Below are 21,495 nucleotides of genomic sequence, written 5' to 3'. Positions count from 1 at the left end.
AGTAAATGGCACCTAAGAAGAAAGCGAAAATTGGCCAAGAGGCCAATGCCACCTCAGGAGTGGCTGATGATTCACTATTTGATACTGCGGGTGAGGGTAGTCGCCCTGCTATCACCCTGCCTGGTTCTTCTATTCCAGAGCAGACTACCCCAATTCCTATGCTTGCGGAGGGTACCACTATCCCTCCCATTGATACTCATATTCCGCCTCCAGCACCAGCTTCCGGTTCTGATATTTCTGATGGGGATCTTTGAGGAGCTATTCAGATGTTGACCCAGCTAGTGGCCTCTCGGAACCAGAGGTCAAATGTTGCACCTAGTTCATCTAGCCAGCAAGGGGATTCCACTAGTTCCAGGGTGAACAGATTTCTTCAGTTAGACCCTCCAGTGTTTACGGGTGCCAATCCAGAAGAAGACCCTCAGGATTTTATTGATGAGATGCACAAGACCCTCAGGGTTATGCGTGCAACTAGGACAAAGGGAGTAGAGTTGGCTGCCTACCGTCTGAAAGGGGTGGCCTATTCGTGGTTTGAGTTGTGGGAAGATTCCCGTGAGGAAGGGAGCCCTCCGGTGAGGTGGAGTGAGGTTGCCGATGCCTTTATAGATCATTTCCTGCCTGCTGAGACAAGGGCAGCCCGTGCAACAGAGTTTGAGAATTTGAGGCAAGGTAGCAGAAGTGTGTGGGAGTACCACATGGAGTTTGCTCGCCTGTCCAAGTATGCCATTCACATGTTGCCCACAATGGAGGCCAGGGTCCGTCGGTTCATTCAGGGTCTTAATCCTTTGACTATTAATGAGGCTTCTACAGCTGCCTTGAATTCTGACATGAATTAAGGGAAGATGGTAGCATTTGCTCCGGTCACGGAGAATCGTAAACTGAAGAATAGAATGAAGAGAGAGTAATAGTAAAGCCCGATCTACGAGCAACATAGGAGAGTCACTAGGTGGGGGAAGATCAGCTTTTAGGGGAGGATCATCGGGGCCACCCCAGTCTGTTGCATAGTCTTCAGCCAGTGCACCGCCAACGGGGCCTAGCCAACAACAGTAGTGGAGTCATTTTAGGCCCGGTCAGGGCAATAGGGGATCCCACTAGTGGGGTAGGTCAGGAGAGAGATCCCAGTAGCAGCAAAGGTCCCCGTGCCCCAGGTGCAGGAAGATGCACTCAGGGATTTGCTATTTGGAGTTACCTGTATGCTATGGATGTGGGATGAGAGGTCATATTCAGAGGCACTATCGTGTATCTTGCCAGGGAGAGGGTAGGGGCACATCACAGCCAGTCGGCCTAGCAGCTGCTATATCTTCAGCCCCCTCTCCATCTCGAGGTACCCCAGCACCGGTAGGGCATGGTGCAGCTAGGGGTGGTGTGCAGATTTCAGGAGGACCCAGTCAGTTCTATGCTATGAGTGGTCACCAGATCGTAGAGGCTTCTCCAGATGTTATTACAAGTATTCTGACTGTCCAATCTCATGATGTGTATGCACTTATTAACCCCGGTTTCACCTTGTCCTATGTTACCCCTTTTGTTGCTATGGAATTTGGGATAGAACCGGATCAACTTCATGAGCCATTTTCGGTTTCTACTCCGGTTGGTGAGTCAATTATGGCTACTTGAGTTTATAGAGGTTGTGTTGTCATGTTGCGTGGTAGGGATACCGTGGCCGATCTATTTGAATTAGGGATGGATGATTTTGACGTAATAATGGGAATGGATTGGCTTTATTCATGCTTTGCCAAGCTTGATTGTCGGACTAGAACTATGAGGCTTGAATTTCCTAATGAACCCGTTGCTGAATGGAAGGGAGATAATGTAGTGCCTAAAAGGTTGGTTTATTTCTTACCTTAAGGCCGCGAAGATGATCAAGAAGGGATGTATCTATCATTTAGTCCGTGTTACAGACACTGATGCCGAGGCACCTAGCCTTGAGTCTGTACCAGTTGTGAATGAATTTCCGGATGTCTTTCCAGATGAGCTCCCTGTGATTCCACCAGACAATGAGATTGATTTTGGGATCTATGTGATGCAAGGCACGCAACCTATATCAATTCCACCTTACAGAATGGCACCGACAGAATTGAAAGAGCTGAAGGAACAATTGAAGGATTTGATACAAAAGGGTTTCATCCGGCCGAGTGTGTCACCGTGGGGCACACCAGTCTTGTTTGTAAGGAATAAATATGGGTCTCTACGGATGTGTATTGACTACTGGCAACTCAACAAAGTCACAATCAAAAATAAATACCCTCTACCAAGGATATATGACTTGTTTGATTAATTGCAAGGTGCTACGTGTTTCTCAAAAATTGACTGACGGTCTGGGTATCATCAATTGAAGATAAGGGAGCAGGATATTCCAAAAATAGCTTTCAGGACTCGGTATGGGCACTTCGAATTTTTGGTGATGTCATTTGGGCTAACAAATGCCCCGGCAACTTTCATGGATCTTATGAATTGAGTCTTCAAGCCTTTTCTAGACTCCTTTGTGATAGTGTTCATTGACGACATTCTTGTGTGTTTCTGAAGTCGGGAGGACCATGCTGACCATCTTAGGGCAGTTCTGCAGACTCTTCAACAACATCAACTGTATGCAAAATTTTCAAAATGTGAATTTTGGCTTGAATCTGTCGCGTTCTTGGGTCATGTTGTCTCCAGGGAAGGAATTATGATTGATCCTTAAAAGATTGTAGCAGTGAAGAATTGGCCTAGACCTACCACTCCAATAGAGATTTGCAGTTTCTTTGGTTTGGCCGGGTACTACAGAAGGTTTGTGGAGGGATTTTCTACTCTTGCCTCTCCATTGACTAAATTGTCGTAGAAAGTAGTTAAGTTCCAGTGGTCCGATGTTTGTGAAAGGAGCTTCCAAGGACTGAAATCAAGATTGACTACAGCACCGGTGTTAACCCTGCCAGAGGGTACAAAGGGATTTGTGGTGTATTGTGATGCTTCAAGGATTGGGCTTGGGTATGTGTTAATGCAACATGGCAAGGTTATAGCCTATGCTTCTAGGCAACTCAATAACCATGAAAAGAACTATCCAACCCATGACTTAAAGCTTGCGGTAGTGGTGTTTGTGCTAAATATTTGGCGATATTATTTGTATGGGGTACATGTGGATGTATTTACGGACCACAAGAGCCTTCAATATATTTTCAAGCAGAAGGAGCTGAATCTGAGACAGAGAAGATGGCTAGAGTTACTCAATGACTATGACATTGATACTCTCTATCATCCGGGAAAGGCTAATGTTGTAGCGGATGCTCTTAGTCGAAAATCTATGGGAAGTTTGGCTCATTTGGAGGCATATCAGATACCATTGGCCATGGAGGTTCACCAGTTCGCTAATTTGGGAGTTTGCCTTGCGGACTCTAATGAAGGGGGAGTGATTGTGCAGAATAAGGCTAAATCATCGCTTGTGGCGGAGGTGAAGGAGAATCAATTCAACGATCCAATGTTAGCACAACTAAAAGAGGGGATTCATAAACACAAGACCACAACTCTTTCCCTTTGCATGGATGATGGTACCCTACGGTACCAAGGTCGCTTATGTGTTCTAGATATTGACAGTCTTCAGGAAATGATCATGGTAGAAGCTCACACTTCCAGGTATTCCGTGCACCCAGGTTCTACGAAAATGTATCATGATCTTAAGGATGTTTATTGGTGGAACAACATGAAAAATGATGTGGCAGACTTTATGGCAAAATGTTTGAACTGTCAGCAAGTGAAGGCCGAACATTAAAGGCCCGGTGGATTGGCCCAAAGCATAGAAATTCCAATGTGGAAATGGGAGATGGTCAAATTGGATTTTTTTGGTAGGGTTACCGCGCACTCCATGCAATTTTGACTCAATTTGGGTAATCATGGATTGACTCAAGAAATCAGCGCACTTCTTGCTAGTTAAATCTACCGACATAACAAAATAGAATGCTTAGTTGTATATCAAAGAAATAGTCAGATTGCATGGCACTCCAATATTAATCATTTCAGATCGAGGGGCTCAGTTCACAACCAACTTTGAAAGAAATTTCAGCAAGGTTTGGGCACGCAGGTAAATCTTAGCACAGCTTTTCACCCTCAGACCGACGGGCAAACAAAGCGGACTATTTAGATGCTTGATTTCAAGGGTAGCTGGGATGACCATTTGCCGCTCATAGAATTTGCTTATAACAATAACTTCCATGCTTGTATCCAGATGGCACCATGTGACGCGTTGTATGGTAGGAGATGTAGATCTCCTATTCGGTGGTTCGAGGTTGGAGAAGCTGAATTGATAGGGCCGGACCTCATTCATCAGGCTATGGAGAAAGTCAAGGTTATTAAAGAGAGGTTGAAAACTGCTCAAAGTCGCCAAAAGTCTTACTCGAATGTTCGTCGTAGAGATTTGGAGTTCAAAGAGGATGATTGGGTATTTTTGAAGATTTCCACCATGAAGGGTATCATGCGGTTCGGAAAGAAAGGAAAATTGAGTCCGAGGTATGTCGGACCATATAAGATCATTCAGAGGATTGGTTAGGTGGCATACAAGCTTGAGCTGCCGCCGGAGATGTCATTGGTACACCCAGTCTTCCATGTGTCTATGCTGAAGAAGGTAGTGGGAGATCCGTCCACTATTGTGCCAGTTGAAACTATTGAGGTTAATGAGGAACTGTCGTATAAAGAAGTTCCATTTGCCATTCTTGACAGGCAAGTCCGAAAATTGAGAAATAAGGAATTGCCTCGGTGAAAGTGTTATGGCAGAACCAATAGGTTGAGGAAGCCACTTGGGAAGCAGAGGAAAAAATGAGGAAAATGTACATACATTTGTTTGTATAGCCCTGTAATAGCTTTGATGCATTTAGTTCCTATGAACTCTTATCCTTTGATTTGGTCTATGTAAAACTATTTTGTCCTGGTTATATGTTGCCTATGCGGACATGGATAGTGTTGTACAAGTTATGTTATGTCTATGGAATGCGTATATACTGTTAGGATATGTTTCTAGGGCTCTCTGACAGGTGGATAGCCCTAGATACAAAGGAAACTCTGGCAAAATTTTTGGAAATTTAGGGAGTTAGCTAGATTTGTGGCTGTTGATATGTTTCATGTTGTGAAAGGCTGAGGTTACATAATGATTTCTAATGAGTGAACTTTGATCCTCATTCGAGGACGAATAATCTTAAGTGGGGGAGGATGTAAGACCCTGTAAAATTTCTGCTCAAAACCCGAAATCTCGTAGTGCCAAATTAGGACCATGTGATAGAAATTCGTGAGAGTCTTCACGGTGAGCTTGTGAGTAGCGGTTCAGACCCCGGATTGATCTGTGCATTAAAATGTTAAGGAATTATGTATTCCAGAAAAGCGCATTTCTGCGGTCCATTATGCGGTCGCATAATAGCTATGCGAACCGCATAGTCTCCGCAGAGTCAGGCAATTTGATGATTAATTTTAAGGTCAACTATGTGGCCAATTATGCGATCGCATAATCAATATGCGGGCCACGTAGTCATCACATAATCCCCTTGGAATTTTTGTGAGAAAAAGGTCTACGGTGCATTATGCGATCGTAGAACAGGAATGCGGACCGCATTTCTGTCGCATACCCAGGCAATTTGTTTAGGTTTTGGGACTATTTTTGCAGTCCATTTTGCGGGCCGCATGTCCATTATACGATCGCAGATTGTGTCGAGGCTTCTATTTTCTAACTTTTAAAACCCAACTCCATCCCATTAAAAACACCCATTATACCTCTTTTATGTTATTTTTACTGCAATTAGAGTGAGAAAGGGAGCTCTAGAGGGAGAAACTAACTCTCAAACCTTGCCTAATCTCTAGTTTAGAAATTTACACTAGAATGAGTAATTAGCTTGTGGTTTTATGGGTGTAAAAATGGATTTTTGCTGCATGCATAAGAGATAACAAGGTATGGGGAAGTTGTGAGCTAAAAAGATAGCAATTGGGGTATAAGATGATGAAAATCTCTCACAAAATGGTCCAAATATTAGCACACTTAGTGCTTGACAGTATACCTAAGACGAGCTAAAATCTTAATCATGTCTCTAATTCTTGGTTCAATTTGTAATTTTCATAAAATAGGTTGAAGTTGCTAAGGGTCCTGGAATTTTGTAAGAATTTAAAGAAGCTCTATTGAGGTATGTATGACTAAAATCCCCTCTAATTAGAAATTGAGCTCCGTTGGTGTATATGCAAATGTGGTAAGATTGAAATTGGATTGATGAATTGATTGTTATTTCACATGAACTGGTTTTGCAACTGTATATACGTGATAGGGGTGCTTCAATATGTTTAATATACTATTCTTGCTAATTTAAAGATGTGTGAAGAATATAAACCATGTGTTGGAATGCCTAGACCTCAATGTCAGGATTTAAACTGAGATTGTCATGCCAACTATGTGAAAACTTATCTATGTTTACACTTGAATTGCTCTTGTTTGTGTCTGTTATCCTAAATTGCAATATTGGTATTGAAAGTGGACATGATGTGAAAATTACGGCCCTAAGTGCCAATGAATTGACATGATATATGTGAAATAAAGATTCAAATGAGTTGATTAATGAGAAAGGAACAACGCCTAGGTAAGGCGGCCTAATCGATCGGGCCGTGATCGGACACCATGCCGCACACATGGTGGTAATGTGCTGATGTTGAATTCCGAAAAAGGAAAATGAGATGGTGATTGAGGTATATGTCTCAAATGAGGCAACCTAGCCGATCGGGTCATGATCGGACTCCGCTAAAGATAGCGGTGGTATTGTGAACAATGATGAACATATGAAATGCCCCAAACTAAAGTTATGGAAATCATGTGAAAGTTGTATGATTCTTTATTTTATAATATGGTGTTCGGTTAAAGCTTTGATTGCCTCTGGTGATTTCCTTGTTCTTGTATGATAGTTCTTTTTAATAAAATGGTATTTAGTTATACATACTAGTACTATTCCATGGTACTAACGTCCCTTTTGCCGGGGGCGCTACATTTTTAAATGAATGTAGGTGGCTCCATAGCGGACAATATCGATCACGCGTAGCAGAGTATCCTCCTCTCATAGTATTGGTGATCTCCTTTTTCTTTCAAGGGGTTATGTTGCAGACCTTTTGTTGTAGATTTCCACTTTTGAGGTATAACTGGGGCCTTGTTACCGGTGTTGTCATACTTATCTTTTGTATCCTTAGAGGCTCCGTGGACGTTTGTGTGGGTTATGTACGGGTGTTGGACGGGTTTATGAACTATGTTGTAATCCTAAATTCTTGATTCTCTAAATTGTAAATGTATGAAATCTTGGAAACTTAACTACGGTTTAAGGTTGTGATATAGAATGAACTATCAATGTTAAATGTTCAATCTCTCCTATTTTCTAAATAAACGAAAGCATGTTTCCCCTAATCATATTGAGTTGGGTAGAAAGTGTTTGATAAGGCTTGCTCAGTTGAGTTCACTCGATTGAGTGCCGGTCGCGCCTCTAGGTTGGGGCGTGACATGTTTGCAACCATTGATTCTAGAATTTAAGCATAAACAAGGCTAGATATCACTAACCCAATCACAAATAAGCCCTAAAATTAAATATCCATTAAGTATCCACACTAGGGTTGTGGCTCAACCCTAGATAAAGATTTAACTACTCATAAAAAATAAAGACATACAAGAAGAAATTAAGGTAGAATGCATCATCATATATTAAACAAAGAAAAACTAATGTTAAGAAGTCAATATAATACAACTTTACTCAAAGAAGTAAAGAAAATCGCTCAGGTGCACCTATGCAACCTAAACTTAACCTAAAAATGACAAAAAGTTGTATTTATACTAATCAAAAAATATCTGATAAAAATGCCTCTACGGAGATCGAAGTGCTCGATGAACACCAAGGCCATGTATGACCAACCTCGAGATAATACCGTTATGATTTTATAACAGAAAGACCGAGATTCCCGTAGCAGCCCTAAGATCACGGCATAAATTCCGTAACGGATTTGTACTAAGCGGTTAGACAGCTGTCCAGTAAGATTCCCTACTAGAAATGGAAATGTACCTTATTTAGGACTACCTTATTATATAAAGGGGAGCCCAATCATTTGTAACACATCAATTATTGACAAGAGAATATACATATTTCACTTTCTTGCTTACTGCTGATCAGAATTGCTTTATTATTTTACTGTTCTTGCTAATCCACCTCAAGGCTGGCATAACTCGAGGTCAAGACTTGTTTTCACACTGGTTTGACTTGCTCTACTTTTTAATTTATACCTTTGATTCCTTGTTTATCAGTTAGTATTGGATTAAGTCACATATCTTTATAACCATAATACAAATTTAATTGTTACTCGATTCTAGGGTAAACAGTTTGGCGCCCACCGTGGGGCTAAGGATAAAAGTGATTATTATCGCGCCCAATTTTTCTCGTGAAATCGGGATTATGACACTTGGGAGGACAACTCGTTCCCTTTTGGTAATTGGGTTTAAATTGAAGAGTCGCCACCTAATGATTAAAGTGCATTAGGACACTAAGAAGAGTTTGATTTAGGAAAACCAGAGATTGGGTAAGGGCTTGAAATTATCCCAAAGGGAAGGTGTTAGGCACCCCTCAGGATCCACTAGTATGGTTCCCGGCCATGCTACAAGGTTTTTTTTTCACATAATAGTTGCAAATAGATTAAAGTTTAAAGGAACAAAAAGAAACTGAATTTTTGAGGAAAACAGTGAAGGGAGGGGGGTCTTAGGTTTACAAATAATATGGATCACCCTACACAACATCCGGTAATCACTCCTCAAAGAGGGGATACACGAGATGTTATCGTACGGTCATCATATCCATATCTACCCTTTCCCACACCGTTAAGGTATTAAAGCACGAAATGGTTTCGTTACTTATTGCATGCTATTACCCGCCCCATTCTTATCAGTCCCGGTCTCCCGGAGGTACTTGGGACTACTAATCCTAAAAAGGGAAGGGGGTATGAGGTTTTGCAATTTTAAAAAGACAAAATTCTAAGGCGACAACCAAAACATGTATAGCAAGTATTGGGAAAACACATAAATAGGTATGGCTCAAATAAACCTCCTCAAATCAAAGAAAAGCATCTAGTTTAACATGTCTTGCATGTACTGATTAGGGTATGATTAAAAGATAAAAGGGGAAAGCAGGCTGATTTATCACATATTTTCAGATAAGAAGTTCGAATTAGACATGCCCACTGGTTGTAATTAACAAAAAAAACTGGTGCAGTCATAACTTTTATCCTAAGGCTTGCCTAAGCGTTAGACGAAACCTATAGGCATGATATCTACTGGTTTCACAAAAGATGAAGTGTACTGATTTTAGAAGAGGTCGTCAGTTATTCAGGGAAGACGAGTTTTGACAAAAGATTCTTCAGATGTTAGACAATGATATTGCCGATTTTAGACTTATAAATGAACGAAAACGTTTCATACTAGGTTGTTAATTCCTATAGGCATGTTTTCTAGGCATTGTTGACATTAAAAACATTGTTATTTGACATGCAGAAATCCTATAGGCAAGTGATCTATATGCAGTTATTTATTTAACTCCTATAAATAGGTTTGCCTAATGACAGATGCACATGCAAATTGCAGGAAGTCCTATAGGCATATTATCTGCAGAATTTCATAAATGACTTATGGACATGGTCTCTATATAATACAAAAGTGCAGAAATCTATAGACATGGTCTCTATATAATGCAGAAGTGCATAAACCTATAGACATTGTATCTATATGAAATGCATAAGTACAGAAATATGATAATTCCGTATGAACATGATATCTACCCTTTTGCATGCATGATTCCCTCCCTTTTCATTAGCCATACCCAATAGTTATTACAAGTTATTATAGCTCAGAATAAAAATAAGAAAAGCAAAATTAAAAGTACAACCATGGGGAGCCTAATTCAGACTCCATGTCCGAAATATGAGATGAACCAACTCTAAAGATCATAATCCAAAGCCTTTCTCTCATCTTTGGATATGTCAGAGTTCCATAAGAGCCTCATATGGACTCTGGGCAGTGCTCATACCCAAATGTTACCAGATTAAGAATATAGTGCAGTGTGGAAGGGCCAGCCCTCAAGTGTCCAAGTTCAGAGGGAACTCAAGGTCCCAAGGCAGGGCTCACAAGAGGGGGCAAAACCTAGAATCTAGGAGAGAGTGCAAGTGCAGAAGTGAAATTCTGAAAGGGGAAAGGGGGAAAAGGGAACAACTTAGAAATCAGTGCATATAGGGGTATAGAGGAGTAGGGAATTTGCAAGAACACAAGAGAAGCAGGATGATGGGCATACTCAGCAATGGGATATGCTGGCACACCCCCAGCCTGTTAGATGTTAGGACCTTACTGGTTCAGAACTCAAGCCATAGGCAACAACTCATGTTGTCATGCCCTAAGTCACCACTTACAAACATATAGGGGTAATGAGGTAGGGAGCAAAGATTCAGAGTAGAAACAGGTAGTAGAACATATGCATGTTAAGTTAAATATTGAACTCTACATAAGCAGTAAAGTAGCCATAGATATAAAAACTTTAAGTAAACACATTGGGGTGATGCTGAAATCAAAATTAGGATATACCAGTTTCAGAGAAAACAAACAAAGAGAAAGCAGTAGTCTTGTAAAGCCAAAGTGCAAACGAGCAATCAGAATGTTATGAGTTTAGAAGAGAATTGTGAAGTCTGAAGTGTACAACAACAACAACCCAGTGTAATCCCACAAGTGGGGTCTGGGGAGGGTAATATGTACGCAGACCTTACCTCTACCCGAGAGGTAGAGAGGCTGTTTCCAGGAGTTTTAAATCCCACAAGTGAAGTCTGAAGTGTAGAAGTTTTAAATTGAAGGTGTCCTAAAGTGCAGAAGGGGTGCCCTTTTATAGTGCAAAAAGCAAGTAGAAATAGGCAAGAAAATAGTTTGGAAATCAATAACACAAGGTCTCCCTTTAATTAAGGGATTCTGATTTCAAAAGGGCAAAATAATTAAAGAAAGGGCTTAATCAAACACTTTTCCAGAGCAGTACAAGAGGGGTAAATACATAGAGGTTTATTTAAGGACAAAGTCTTGATAGTACACAGTTTTTGCAAATAAGGAAAGGAGATCAGTTAACAGCTAGTAAATAAGAAATTGAGGATTTCGTATGAATAAACCAGGTCAAAAAAATAGGAAGGATTTCGACTTAAGGAAAATCAGTACCAATCAATTAAACTTATTAAAAGGAATTCTGAATCAATCACAAGTTGGAAAACCATTTTGAAGAAATATTCCTCATATATAAAAGCACACAGACACGTTAAACACGAAGAAATTTGTCATGCTATTCAATAGAAGAGTCTAGTGTAGGAGAATCAGAATTGTGTGCAAACAAAATAATTTCACACTTAGTTCATAGACCCATAAATAAGTCTGAAAGAGTCAAGGGTCCTTGAACAGAACCCTAGTTTGATCATATGATCAAACTCGGAGGAAACCCCCAAATTCTAGGGTTTTCGACTCGAGTCAAATACAGAGATGAGGAGGCAACAGGCTCAGAGATTTCTTTTCAGAATCTCATGAGAATACAAACAAATACAAATAACATTCAAAGAAGACAGAGTGTAGGAGCATAATGAGAGAATAGTCACGACAGTAAAAGAAACGTGTTTAAGAAAACCTTTTAGAAGGGACTTAAACAGAGTTCAGTAGAAGGCAAACAAAACTTAAGAACTCAGTAGGAAATACATATAGTAGAAGAACACAAAAATATCGGAAGAGCATAGCAAAAGATCATATAGGAAAATATAGCAAGATAAACTTGCGAGCATGGTACAAAACACAGTAGAAAAACAAAGCACAGAAGAACATGTATCGCATAAGAAAGCGGTAGAAGGACATGCGTGACAAATGCACACAAAGAAAGGAAAAGAAGAGTCGGAGAAACATTTTAAGCTTTTTCAGAAACCCTTAATCGGAAACAAGTAAGTTTTTGAAAGAAAAAATTGGGGAAAATATTTAAAAACTCAAGTAAAACACAAATATAGAATAGATCTAAGAAAAAATCAGAGAAAACCTCGAATAGCTTATGGTTTTAGAGGAACCCTAAAATGAGAAAGGCTTTGAAAAGGTTCGATCTGAGTTGGAGAGGTTAGAATCATGCTCAAAACATCATTGTACGCCGGAGCAAAACCGGCAAGGACCATAGAACCTTGGATTTGTTGAGATCTGGATGGACACCTTCGAGGTCAGACCTAGGACCTTCGAATATCAAGTGTTTGAGAGCAGAGGGAGATGAGTTTAGGCCATCCATGGCCTGAGAGGCCATGGATTCCGGTGAGATTGAGGTAGAAGACAGTGAGAGAGGCAAGGGTTTCGACAGAGTTTGAGAGGAGAGGGATTTCAGAGGTGGCTGATAGAAGAGAATGAGGGGATTAGGGAAGTCATTGGGGAATTTAAAAGGTAAGGAATGATCATGGCAGTTGATCAAAATGATCAACGACCTGGATTAAAGAGAGGGTTGGGCGGATCAGATAAGTGGGTCAGGGATTGGGTTAAATTGAAATTGGGATGGGTAATTTGGGATTTGAAATTGGGTTATTTGGGGGATCAATTTGGGCTATAATTGAAACAAAATGGGGCTATATTTTAAATAGCCAATTTTTCCCTTTTTATTTTATAAAATAAGTAACATGATTTCTGAAAATAAATTAAAGGTACTAAATTAATTAATAATGTATAGATATTATATTAAAACTGTTGGAACCAATTTTATAATTATACGCGCAATTAAATCCTAAAATAGGCTAAAATTGCAATTAAATTCAATTTAACTTTTAAAATACTAAATAAATTTACAAAAATGTGCAAAAAATTATATTAGCTATATTTTGGTATAAATGTGAGAATAAAATAAGTTATTCACCAAAATGATGATTTTGGGAATAATTATTAGTTTTTGTATTGCTAAAATAGGGCAATAAATCGATTTAAAAATCTTTTAAGATTAGGAAAAATACTAAAACGTTTGGATATACCTATATATGTATACATATGATATTTTGAAAGTATTTTACATATATAAAATATACAATGAAAATTTGGGTATCAACAACTGCCCCTCTTTACCCGGGAAGGATGAAAGAGTTGTCGGGTAAAGATATGATGGCCAATTTGACCGAACGAAATGGTTTGATGAATCTGACCGTGCTTTGGTTCCTAAGCTGCTTACATATCCCTGGTCTTACAGGAATCAGGCTATATGTAGTTCAAGATCCATCGGCGGAATATACCGATGGAGATTTTTTCAAGAACGGATGAGATATTCGGGTTGGGATGGATCGTTAAAGTCTAGCGGAGCTGCGGGAACTGGAGCGGGATCGCTCCTGCTGAGACGGCCGTTGCTAGCCGATTTACCTGCAAATAAGAAATACAAGTGTATATTGTGCGAAAATTTAAACATGATGCAATTTCCCGTCGGATCATGAATGTTGTCTTCGGACGGTTAGGATGACGTCCTCAAACCATGACATCCTGGGCCATGAAGTGTATTATAAGGATTCGCAGGCCATGAAATGATGTTCTCAGGCTATGAGAATGATGCCTCCGAACCATGATGCCTTTGAATAATGATATGCAAAAGATAAAAGGGGTCCTCAGACCATGAAATAGCATTCTCGGGCTATGAAAATGGTGCCTCTGGACAATGACGCGTTTGGACAATTTGGCGATCTTTCAGACCATGAGATGCAATAGGTGGCGATCTTTCAGCCGATGCAAGGTGTAAATGAAGTGGCGATCTTTCAGTCGATGCAAGGTGTAAATGAAGCGGTGATCTTTCAGCGAATGAAATGCAATAAGTGGCGATCTTTCAGCTGATGCAAGGTATAAATGAAGCAGCAATATTTCAACCATGCAGATGTAAATAAAGCGGCGATCTTTCAGCCAATGCTTTGTATAAATGAAGTGGCGAGGTTTCAACCATGCAAATGTAAATAAAGCGGCGATCTTTCAGCCGATGCAAGGTATAAATGAAGTGGCGATATTTCAACCATGCGGATGTAAATAAAGCGGCGATATTTCAGCCATGCAGATGGAGGTAGAGCTTAACATCGGAAGGCCGAATGGTAGCCTTATGCAATGCAGAGAATGCAGATGGAGACAGAGCTTAACCTCGAAAGGCAGAATGGTAGCCTTATGCAATGCAGAGAATGCAGATGGAGACAGAGCTTAGTCTCAGAAGGCAGAATGGAAGCCTTATTCAATGTAGAGAATGCATATGGAGGTAGAGCTTAACCTCGGAAGGCAGAATGGTAGCCTTATGCAATGCAGAGAATGCAGATAGAGACAGAGCTTAGTCTCGGAAGGTAGAATGGTAGCCTTATGCAGGAAGTAAAATGGCAAATGGCAATAGAGTTTTCTTAGCTGATAGTGGATTGCGGTATCGTGATTCCTGGGGATATTGTGCCTGCTGGGACACTGTTATGCGGATAGCAGCTGTGAGTAAGTGCAATGGTTGTGGGAGTTGTACACCTGAACTTTGTGAGTGAGCATATAGTATATTCGATGATTTTGCAACTCAAGTGTCTACATCCAAAGAAAAATCGTGAGTTTGTAAAAAAAGGGGGGGGGAAGTTAGTCTGTATCCTTGCTGGCTTTGCTTGACCTGCTCGGCTTTGATCTGGCGATACTGTACGTATCATTAGTGTAGTGTTGCTAAACAAGGCAGTTTTAGTAATAAACATTGCATGATTCAGTAAAAGCATAACGTAAGTACATAATTAAGAATAGTTTTCTTTAGATGAAACGACGACTGCGACGTGGTTCAAGACATTGCAAATTTTCTTGCTCCAGAATTTTGAGGATCCTCCTCAAAATTCTACCTCAGTTTACTGGGTTGCTACTCCTGACGGTTGTTAACGATAAATGGCTAGAATTTGGCTTCGGAATTTTGAGGGTCCTCCTCAAAATTCTGCCCCAGTTTCCAATAGTGGGGGAAATGGAAATTTTATTGCATTGTGACCGAACTCATAGGGTTGCCTACATATCCCCTCTTAAACGGGAATTAGGTCAGGTGTAGTTCAAGTTACATCATAATAGAAAGCATAGAGATTACACATAGTATTGCTTCACTGCTTCTGAATTGACCGGCTTCGGCCAAACTTCTCCGTCCATTTCTGCAAGTATGAGGGCTCCTTCTGTTAGAACCCGATGGACCATGTACGGACCCTGCCAGTTGGGAGAGAACTTCCCTTTAGCCTCGTCCTGATACGGGAAAATCTTTTTTAACACTAGCTGTCTCGGTGTGAACTGTCTCGGCTTGACTTTTTGTAGAAGGCTTTGGACATTCTGTTCTGATAGAGCTGACCACGACAAACTGCGTTCATTCTTTTTCCATCTATAAGAGCTAGCTGCTCATAATGACTCTTCACCCATTCTGCAATGTTGAGTTCTGCTTCCCATATGATCCTCAAGGAAGGAATTTCTACCTCGGCAGGAATGACCGCCTCTATACCATAAACCAGCATATAGGGAGTTGCCCCGGTTGATGTGCGGACTATGGTGCGATACCCCAATAAAGCAAATGATAACTTCTCGTGCCACTGCTTATGCTTCTCTATCATTTTCCTTAGTATCTTCTTGATATTCTTATTGGCGGCCTCTACGGCTCCATTCATCTGAGGTCTGTAGGCTGTAGAATTCTTGTGTTTGATCCTGAAGGATTCACACATGGCTTTCATCAAGTCACTGTTGAGATTGGAACCATTATCAGTAATGATTGATTCTGGAATTTCAAATCGAGAAATGATGCGGTCACGGACAAAGTCTGCCACAACTTTCTTAGTCACAACCTTGTACGATGTTGCTTCAACCCATTTGGCGAAATAATCAATTGCCACTAGGATGAACCTGTGCCCATTTGATGCGGCTGGTTCGATTGGTCCGATAACATCCATTCCCCAAACGGTGAACGACCATGGTGAGCTTGTTGCATTAAGCTCGTTTGGAGGCACCTTTATCATATCTGCATGTATCTGACAGTGGTGGCACTTCCGGACATACTGGATGCAGTCCGTTTCCATAGTCATCCAAAAATAACCAGCTCAGAGTATCTTCTTGGCTAAGACAAAGCCATTCATATATGGCATGTAGGTCCCAACATGGATTTCTTCTAGTAATTTAGATGTTTCCTTTGCGTCGACACACCTTAGTAATCCTAGATCCGGAGTCCTCCTATACAGGATTCTTCCGTTGTGGAAGAAATTGTTGGATAATCTTCGAAGTGTACGCTTTTGAATAGGGTTTGCAAGCTCTGGGTGTTCTCTTTTCGCCAAGTATTCCTTGATATCATGAAACCAAGGTTTTCCATCCGCTTCTTCTTCGACGTGAGCACAATATGTTGGCTGATCGTTGATCTTTACTGGAATAAAGTCAATGAAATTCTTATCTGGATGCTGTATCATGGATGATAGGGTAGCCAATGCATCAGCAAATTCATTCTGGACCCTAGGGACATGCTGGAACTCTGTCTTTGTGAACCTCTTTCTCAACTCTTGTACATGATGCAGATAAGGGAGTATCTTGGAGTTCTTAGTTGCCCATTCTTCTCGGACCTGATGTATAAGCAAGTCTGAATCCCCGATCACTAGCAACTCTTGGACGTTCATGTCAATGGCTATATTGAGTCCCAAGATGCAGGCCTCGTACTCAGCCATGTTGTTGCTGCAAGGGAATCTGAGTTTGGCAGACACCGGATAATGCTGACCAGTTTCTAACACTAGGACAACTCCTATGCCAACTCCTTTGAAATTTGTTCCTCCATCGAAAAACATTCTCCAACTATCATAGAATTCTGCAATGTCTTCTCCTATGAATGACACCTCTTCGTCAGGAAGATACATCTTTAAGGGTTCATATTCTCCGTCCACGGGATTCTTGGCAAGATAATCTGCCAAAGCCTGTCCCTTGATTGCTTTCTAAGTTACGTAGACAATGTCGAATTCACTGAACAGGATTTTCCACTTGGCTAGCTTGCTAGTGGGCATGGGCTTCTGAAAGATGTACTTCGACGGATCCATCCTTGATATGAGATACGTGGTATAGGCACAGAAATAGTGCCTCAACTTCTGAGCTACCCAAGTCAGAGCACAACAGGTGCATTCTAACAGAGAATGTCGGGCCTCGTACGGGGTGAACTTCTTGCTAAGATAGTAGATGGCCTGCTCCTTCCTCCCCGTTTCATCATGTTGCCCAAGAACACAACTGAACGCTTCACCTAGCACTGCAAGGTAGAGTAATAGGGGTCTACCTGGTTCGGGTTGGACCAAAACTAGTGGTATTGATAGGTACTCCTTGATTCTATCGAAGGCCCTTTGGCAGTCATCAGCCCATCTGGTAGTGGAGTCCTTCTTCAACATCTTAAAGATTGGCTCACAAATGACAGTAGATTGAGCTATGAACCGACTGATGTAGTTGAGTCTCCCAAAGAAACTCATCACGTCCTTCTTGTTCTTTGGCGGTGGCAATTCATGAATGTTTTTAATCTTTGATGGATCTAGTTCTATTCCTTGACGACTTACAATGAACCCAAGTAGTTTTCCGGTAAGAACCCCAAATGCACATTTTGCGGGATTCAATTTCAGGTTGTACCTTCTTAGTCAGTTGAAGAACTTCCTCAAATCTTCCATGTGATCAGTGGCTTTCTTGGTTTTGATGATGACATCATCTACATACACCTCGATCTCCTTATGTATCATATCATGGAAAATGGTAGTCATGGCCCTCATATAGGTAGCCCCTGCATTTTTCAGGCTGAACGACATCATCTTGTAACAGTACATTCCCCACGGCGTAATGAAAGCCATTTTTTAGCATCTTCTTCATCCATCCAGATCTGATGATACCCAGCAAAACAATCCACGAATGACTGCAATTCATGTTTGGCGCAATTGTCGATCAGGATGTGTATGTTTGTCAAGGGGAAGTCGTCTTTCGGACTGGCCCGGTTGAGATCGCGGTAGTCGACACAGACTCTGACCTTCCTATCCTTATTTGGTACTAGCACAATGTTGGCTAACCATGTTGGGTATTCTACTACCTTGAGAACCTTGGCTTTGACTTGCTTAGTGACTTCTTCCTTGATTTTCAGACTCATATCAGGCTTAAACTTTCTGAGCTTTTGCTTTACCGGTGGACATGTTGGATCGGTTGGCAGTTTGTGAGCCACAATAGATGTACTCAAGCCAGTCATGTCATCATACGACCAAGCGAATATGTCTTCATATTCCCTTAGAAATTCTGTGTATTCCTTCTTTTCTGATGGCAATAAGTGGACACTGATTCTCATTTCTTTGACGCTCTCTGCATCTCCCAGGTTAACAATCTTGGTGTCATCCAGGTTGGACTTAGGCCTATTCTCAAAATTTTCAACCTTTTTAACAATCTCTTCTGGTATGTCATCTTCCTCTAAATCTATGTCCGTTTGTTGCGTTGTCTCGTTGCATGTCACAGTCATTGGTTCATCAAGATAAGTAATAGTAATGTTGTATGAGTAAAGTAATGAGAGAAAAATAATAAGGGTAAGATTTATAGGGAAAATTAAAATGTTTTGCTAAATTCCATAACTGTTTTGAATATTGAAGATCTTATTGAGAAAATTAAAAAATGCGAAAGGAAAATCAACTAGTAAAAATGAAAGATAGTGCATGATGCTTTGTTCAACCTTGCTACCCCGAGGATTTCCGGGCTCTGGTGGTTCTGATGGTCCAATTGTTGAGGCATGCTCCTCGGCTTACAGCCTATATGGAAGGGTCTTCCTCCCCCTCCTCCTTGAAAATGACACAACAATCCATGTCATCATCTTCGACGAATAAATTCCTCATTGCTGTCAGTGCTTCCTCTTATTCCGACCCATATATAACATCGGTTGGCTAGAAAGTCTGTTCCAAATGGGGTATCGGCTACTCCAATGGGTAGTAAGGGCAGTGCCATGGTGGCTACCAGTTGTTGAACTCTTCCCAAGTGTAGTCGTATCCCAGACTGAAAGTGGTGCCATGCTTCTTCAGCTTGATAGGTTTGGCGATTCCTTGGTTGTTCTTGCCAAGTCCCTTGCCAGGTTCATATCTGCTCCAGTTCAATATGCTTTCGATTTTGTTGTCCTACCATTTGTCCTTATCAACGACGTTGACTCGCTCGATGTGGTGATAGGTCTTTCCGCCTATATTTCTTCTACCTCCGATCGCTGGGATGGTTTGGCAACTGTATATTGGATTACTACCGTCGCCGTGAATGATCACCTCTTGGTGATTCCACTCAAACTTCACTACCTGATGTAGGGTCGATGCTACAGCCCCAACGACATGAATCCTAGGCCGTCCCAAAAGCAAGTTGTAAGATGTCAGCACGCCTGTTACTTGAAATTCAACATCAAACCAAGTAGTCCCCACCTGCAAACACAAGCTAATTTCCCCAATAGTGGATCTTTGGGAACCGTCGAAAGCTTTGACGTTGATGGCCCCATCCTTGATCTCATGTAGACCCTTTCCCAATGTTCTGAGTGTTACTAACGGACAAATATTGAGGCTGGACCCTCCATCAATCAGGACCCTAGTGATAAAATAATCTTCGCATTGCATGGTGATGTGCAACGCTTTGTTGTGACTCAACCCTCCTGGTGGCAGCTCATCTTCATGAAAAGTGATCTTGTGACTTTCCAATACCTGCCCTACCATGTTTTCCATTTTTCCTCCGGTGATGTTTCTTGGTACATATGCCTCACTCAGTACCTTTAACAAGGCATTCTTGTGTGCGTCGGAATTCTACAACAAAGATAGGATAGAAATCTGTGCTGGTGGTTTGTTCAGCTGGTCAATGACTGAATACTCCATGGCTTGTATCTTTCTCCAGAGATCATTGGGCCCAGTTTTAGTGATGGTTGGACGTCCAGAGGCCTGCTTTCTTGATTCAGTCAAATGTTCCGGGGTATATAACCTACCGGTTCTTGTCATATCCTGTGCGACAACAGTTTCCCCAAACATGGCTTTCCCTTTCCTTCTTGCCTCGGCTGTGTAGTCCTAAGGGATGGTCTTTGTATGGAATGGTGTTATATCCGATATTGATACTGGAATGGGCGCCTTTACCCCAAACAGAGCATGTATTTTGGATGGTAAAATCGTAACTTCAAACGGCGCGGGTGGGTTTGCTGGAGACCCGAACTCGACCTCAATAGGTGTTGGCGTCTTTGTGGGGGAGGGTGCCTCAAACTCAAGTGGTATGGACATATTCACCTCGGTGTCCCCAGAAGGATGGATCTGGACTACAATCAGATTAAGGGTGACTGTCGGTTTCTTTGGATCGTTACCTTCCACGATCAAACCGATCGATTTCTTGGGGTCCCAATCATCTTCTATCTCAATCATGTTAACACCTCCACCCTCGTGGTCGGGCAGACATTTGGAGCAGGCTCCTTTGCCACAATAATCTTGTTATCAAATAGTGCCTGGATCTTAGCTTTCAGAGAACGACATTCATCAATGGTATGCCCTTTCATGCCGGAATGGTATGCACAGGATTTATTTGGATTGACCTATTGGGAAGGGTTTTTAGGAGTTATAGCAGGGATAGTGATGACATAACCAGCGGCTTTGGGCCTTTCATAAAGTTGGTCGATTGGTTCAGCAATGGTAGTATATTGTTTGGGAGGTCTGCGATCGAAATTCGATCGGGGTCTAGGAACATTTTGGCGAGTGTGAGGCGATTGATAGTAAAAGGGTTGAGCATTATAGGCTTGGTAGACATGTGTGGGTTGGGAATATCTGGGTGAAGTAGGCTGATATGTGGGAGGTGGAGGTGATTGGTAAGTAGGTGGTGGAGTTTGGTAAGAGGGCGAGGGTGCTTGGTAATTTGGAATAGGTTGATATGTGAGTGGAGGCATCGGGCAGGTTTGGTATTTGATAGGGGATTTGGTTCTCTGTGCAACCATTACGGCACTCACTTCCCTTTTCTTGGATGTTCCACTAGACTGCAGAGCCTTGTTGGTAGCCAACAAGGCTTCAAAGTTTGTGACCATAACACTTTTGATGCCTTCCTCGATCCTCTCACCTAGCTTGATGATGTCGGAAAATTTCTGGCTTTCATTCAGCATCAACTTTTCATAGTACTGTGGGTCTTGAGCTCGGACGAAAAACTTGTTCATTTGTTCTTCTTTTAAAGCCGGTCTGACCTTAGCAGATTCTGATCTCCAGCGAGTAGCATACTCGCGGAATGTCTCCGCGGGTTTCTTCTTTAGGTTCTGGATGTAGAACACATCTGGCGCATTTTCTGTGTTGAACTTGAACCTGTCCATGAAATCAGATGCCATGCTTACCCAGTTCGACCACTTATTCGGATCTTGGCTAATGTACCAAGACAGAGCATCTCCCTTCAGACTCCTCATGAAAAGTTTCATGCGGATCCTTCCATCCTTTCCTACTCTGACCAGCTTGTCGCAGTATGTTCTCAAATGAAATCTCGGATCTCCTGTACCA

At 41.5% G+C, this 21,495-nt stretch overlaps 3 protein-coding genes across 3 annotated transcripts; all 3 read left to right on the top strand.

Moving 5' to 3' along the window:
• Window positions 1-266: 266 nt before the first annotated feature.
• Window positions 267-833, top strand: LOC138883045 (uncharacterized). Its single transcript, XM_070163704.1, has one exon. The coding sequence runs from the start codon at window positions 267-269 to the stop codon at window positions 831-833; it is 567 nt and encodes a 188-aa protein (XP_070019805.1).
• A 2,438-nt stretch (window positions 834-3,271) lies between these two features.
• On the top strand, window positions 3,272-3,736 carry LOC138883044 (uncharacterized). Its single transcript, XM_070163703.1, has one exon. The coding sequence runs from the start codon at window positions 3,272-3,274 to the stop codon at window positions 3,734-3,736; it is 465 nt and encodes a 154-aa protein (XP_070019804.1).
• Window positions 3,737-4,294: 558 nt separating this feature from the next.
• Window positions 4,295-4,720, top strand: LOC138883043 (uncharacterized). Its single transcript, XM_070163702.1, has 2 exons — window positions 4,295-4,402; window positions 4,511-4,720. Exons 1-2 carry the CDS (start codon window positions 4,295-4,297, stop codon window positions 4,718-4,720), a joined length of 318 nt encoding a protein of 105 aa, XP_070019803.1.
• Window positions 4,721-21,495: the final 16,775 nt, after the last annotated feature.

Source organism: Nicotiana sylvestris, chromosome 12 (genome assembly GCF_000393655.2).
Source record: "Nicotiana sylvestris chromosome 12, ASM39365v2, whole genome shotgun sequence".
Lineage (NCBI taxonomy): Eukaryota > Viridiplantae > Streptophyta > Magnoliopsida > Solanales > Solanaceae > Nicotiana > Nicotiana sylvestris.
The sequence above is the reverse complement of the archived record's forward strand: the minus strand, read 5'-3'. Positions and strand labels throughout refer to the sequence as shown.

Excerpts from the sequence above, each read along its gene's own strand:
- LOC138883045 (XM_070163704.1), top strand. The coding sequence starts at position 267 with ATGTTGACCCAGCTAGTGGCCTCTCGGAACCAGAGGTCAAATGTTGCA.
- LOC138883043 (XM_070163702.1), top strand. The coding sequence starts at position 4,295 with ATGGAGAAAGTCAAGGTTATTAAAGAGAGGTTGAAAACTGCTCAAAGT. Across the intron at positions 4,403-4,510 it reads AGTTCAAAGAGGATGATTGG|GTGGCATACAAGCTTGAGCT; the intron begins GTATTTTTGAAG and ends AGGATTGGTTAG.
- LOC138883044 (XM_070163703.1), top strand. The coding sequence starts at position 3,272 with ATGGGAAGTTTGGCTCATTTGGAGGCATATCAGATACCATTGGCCATG.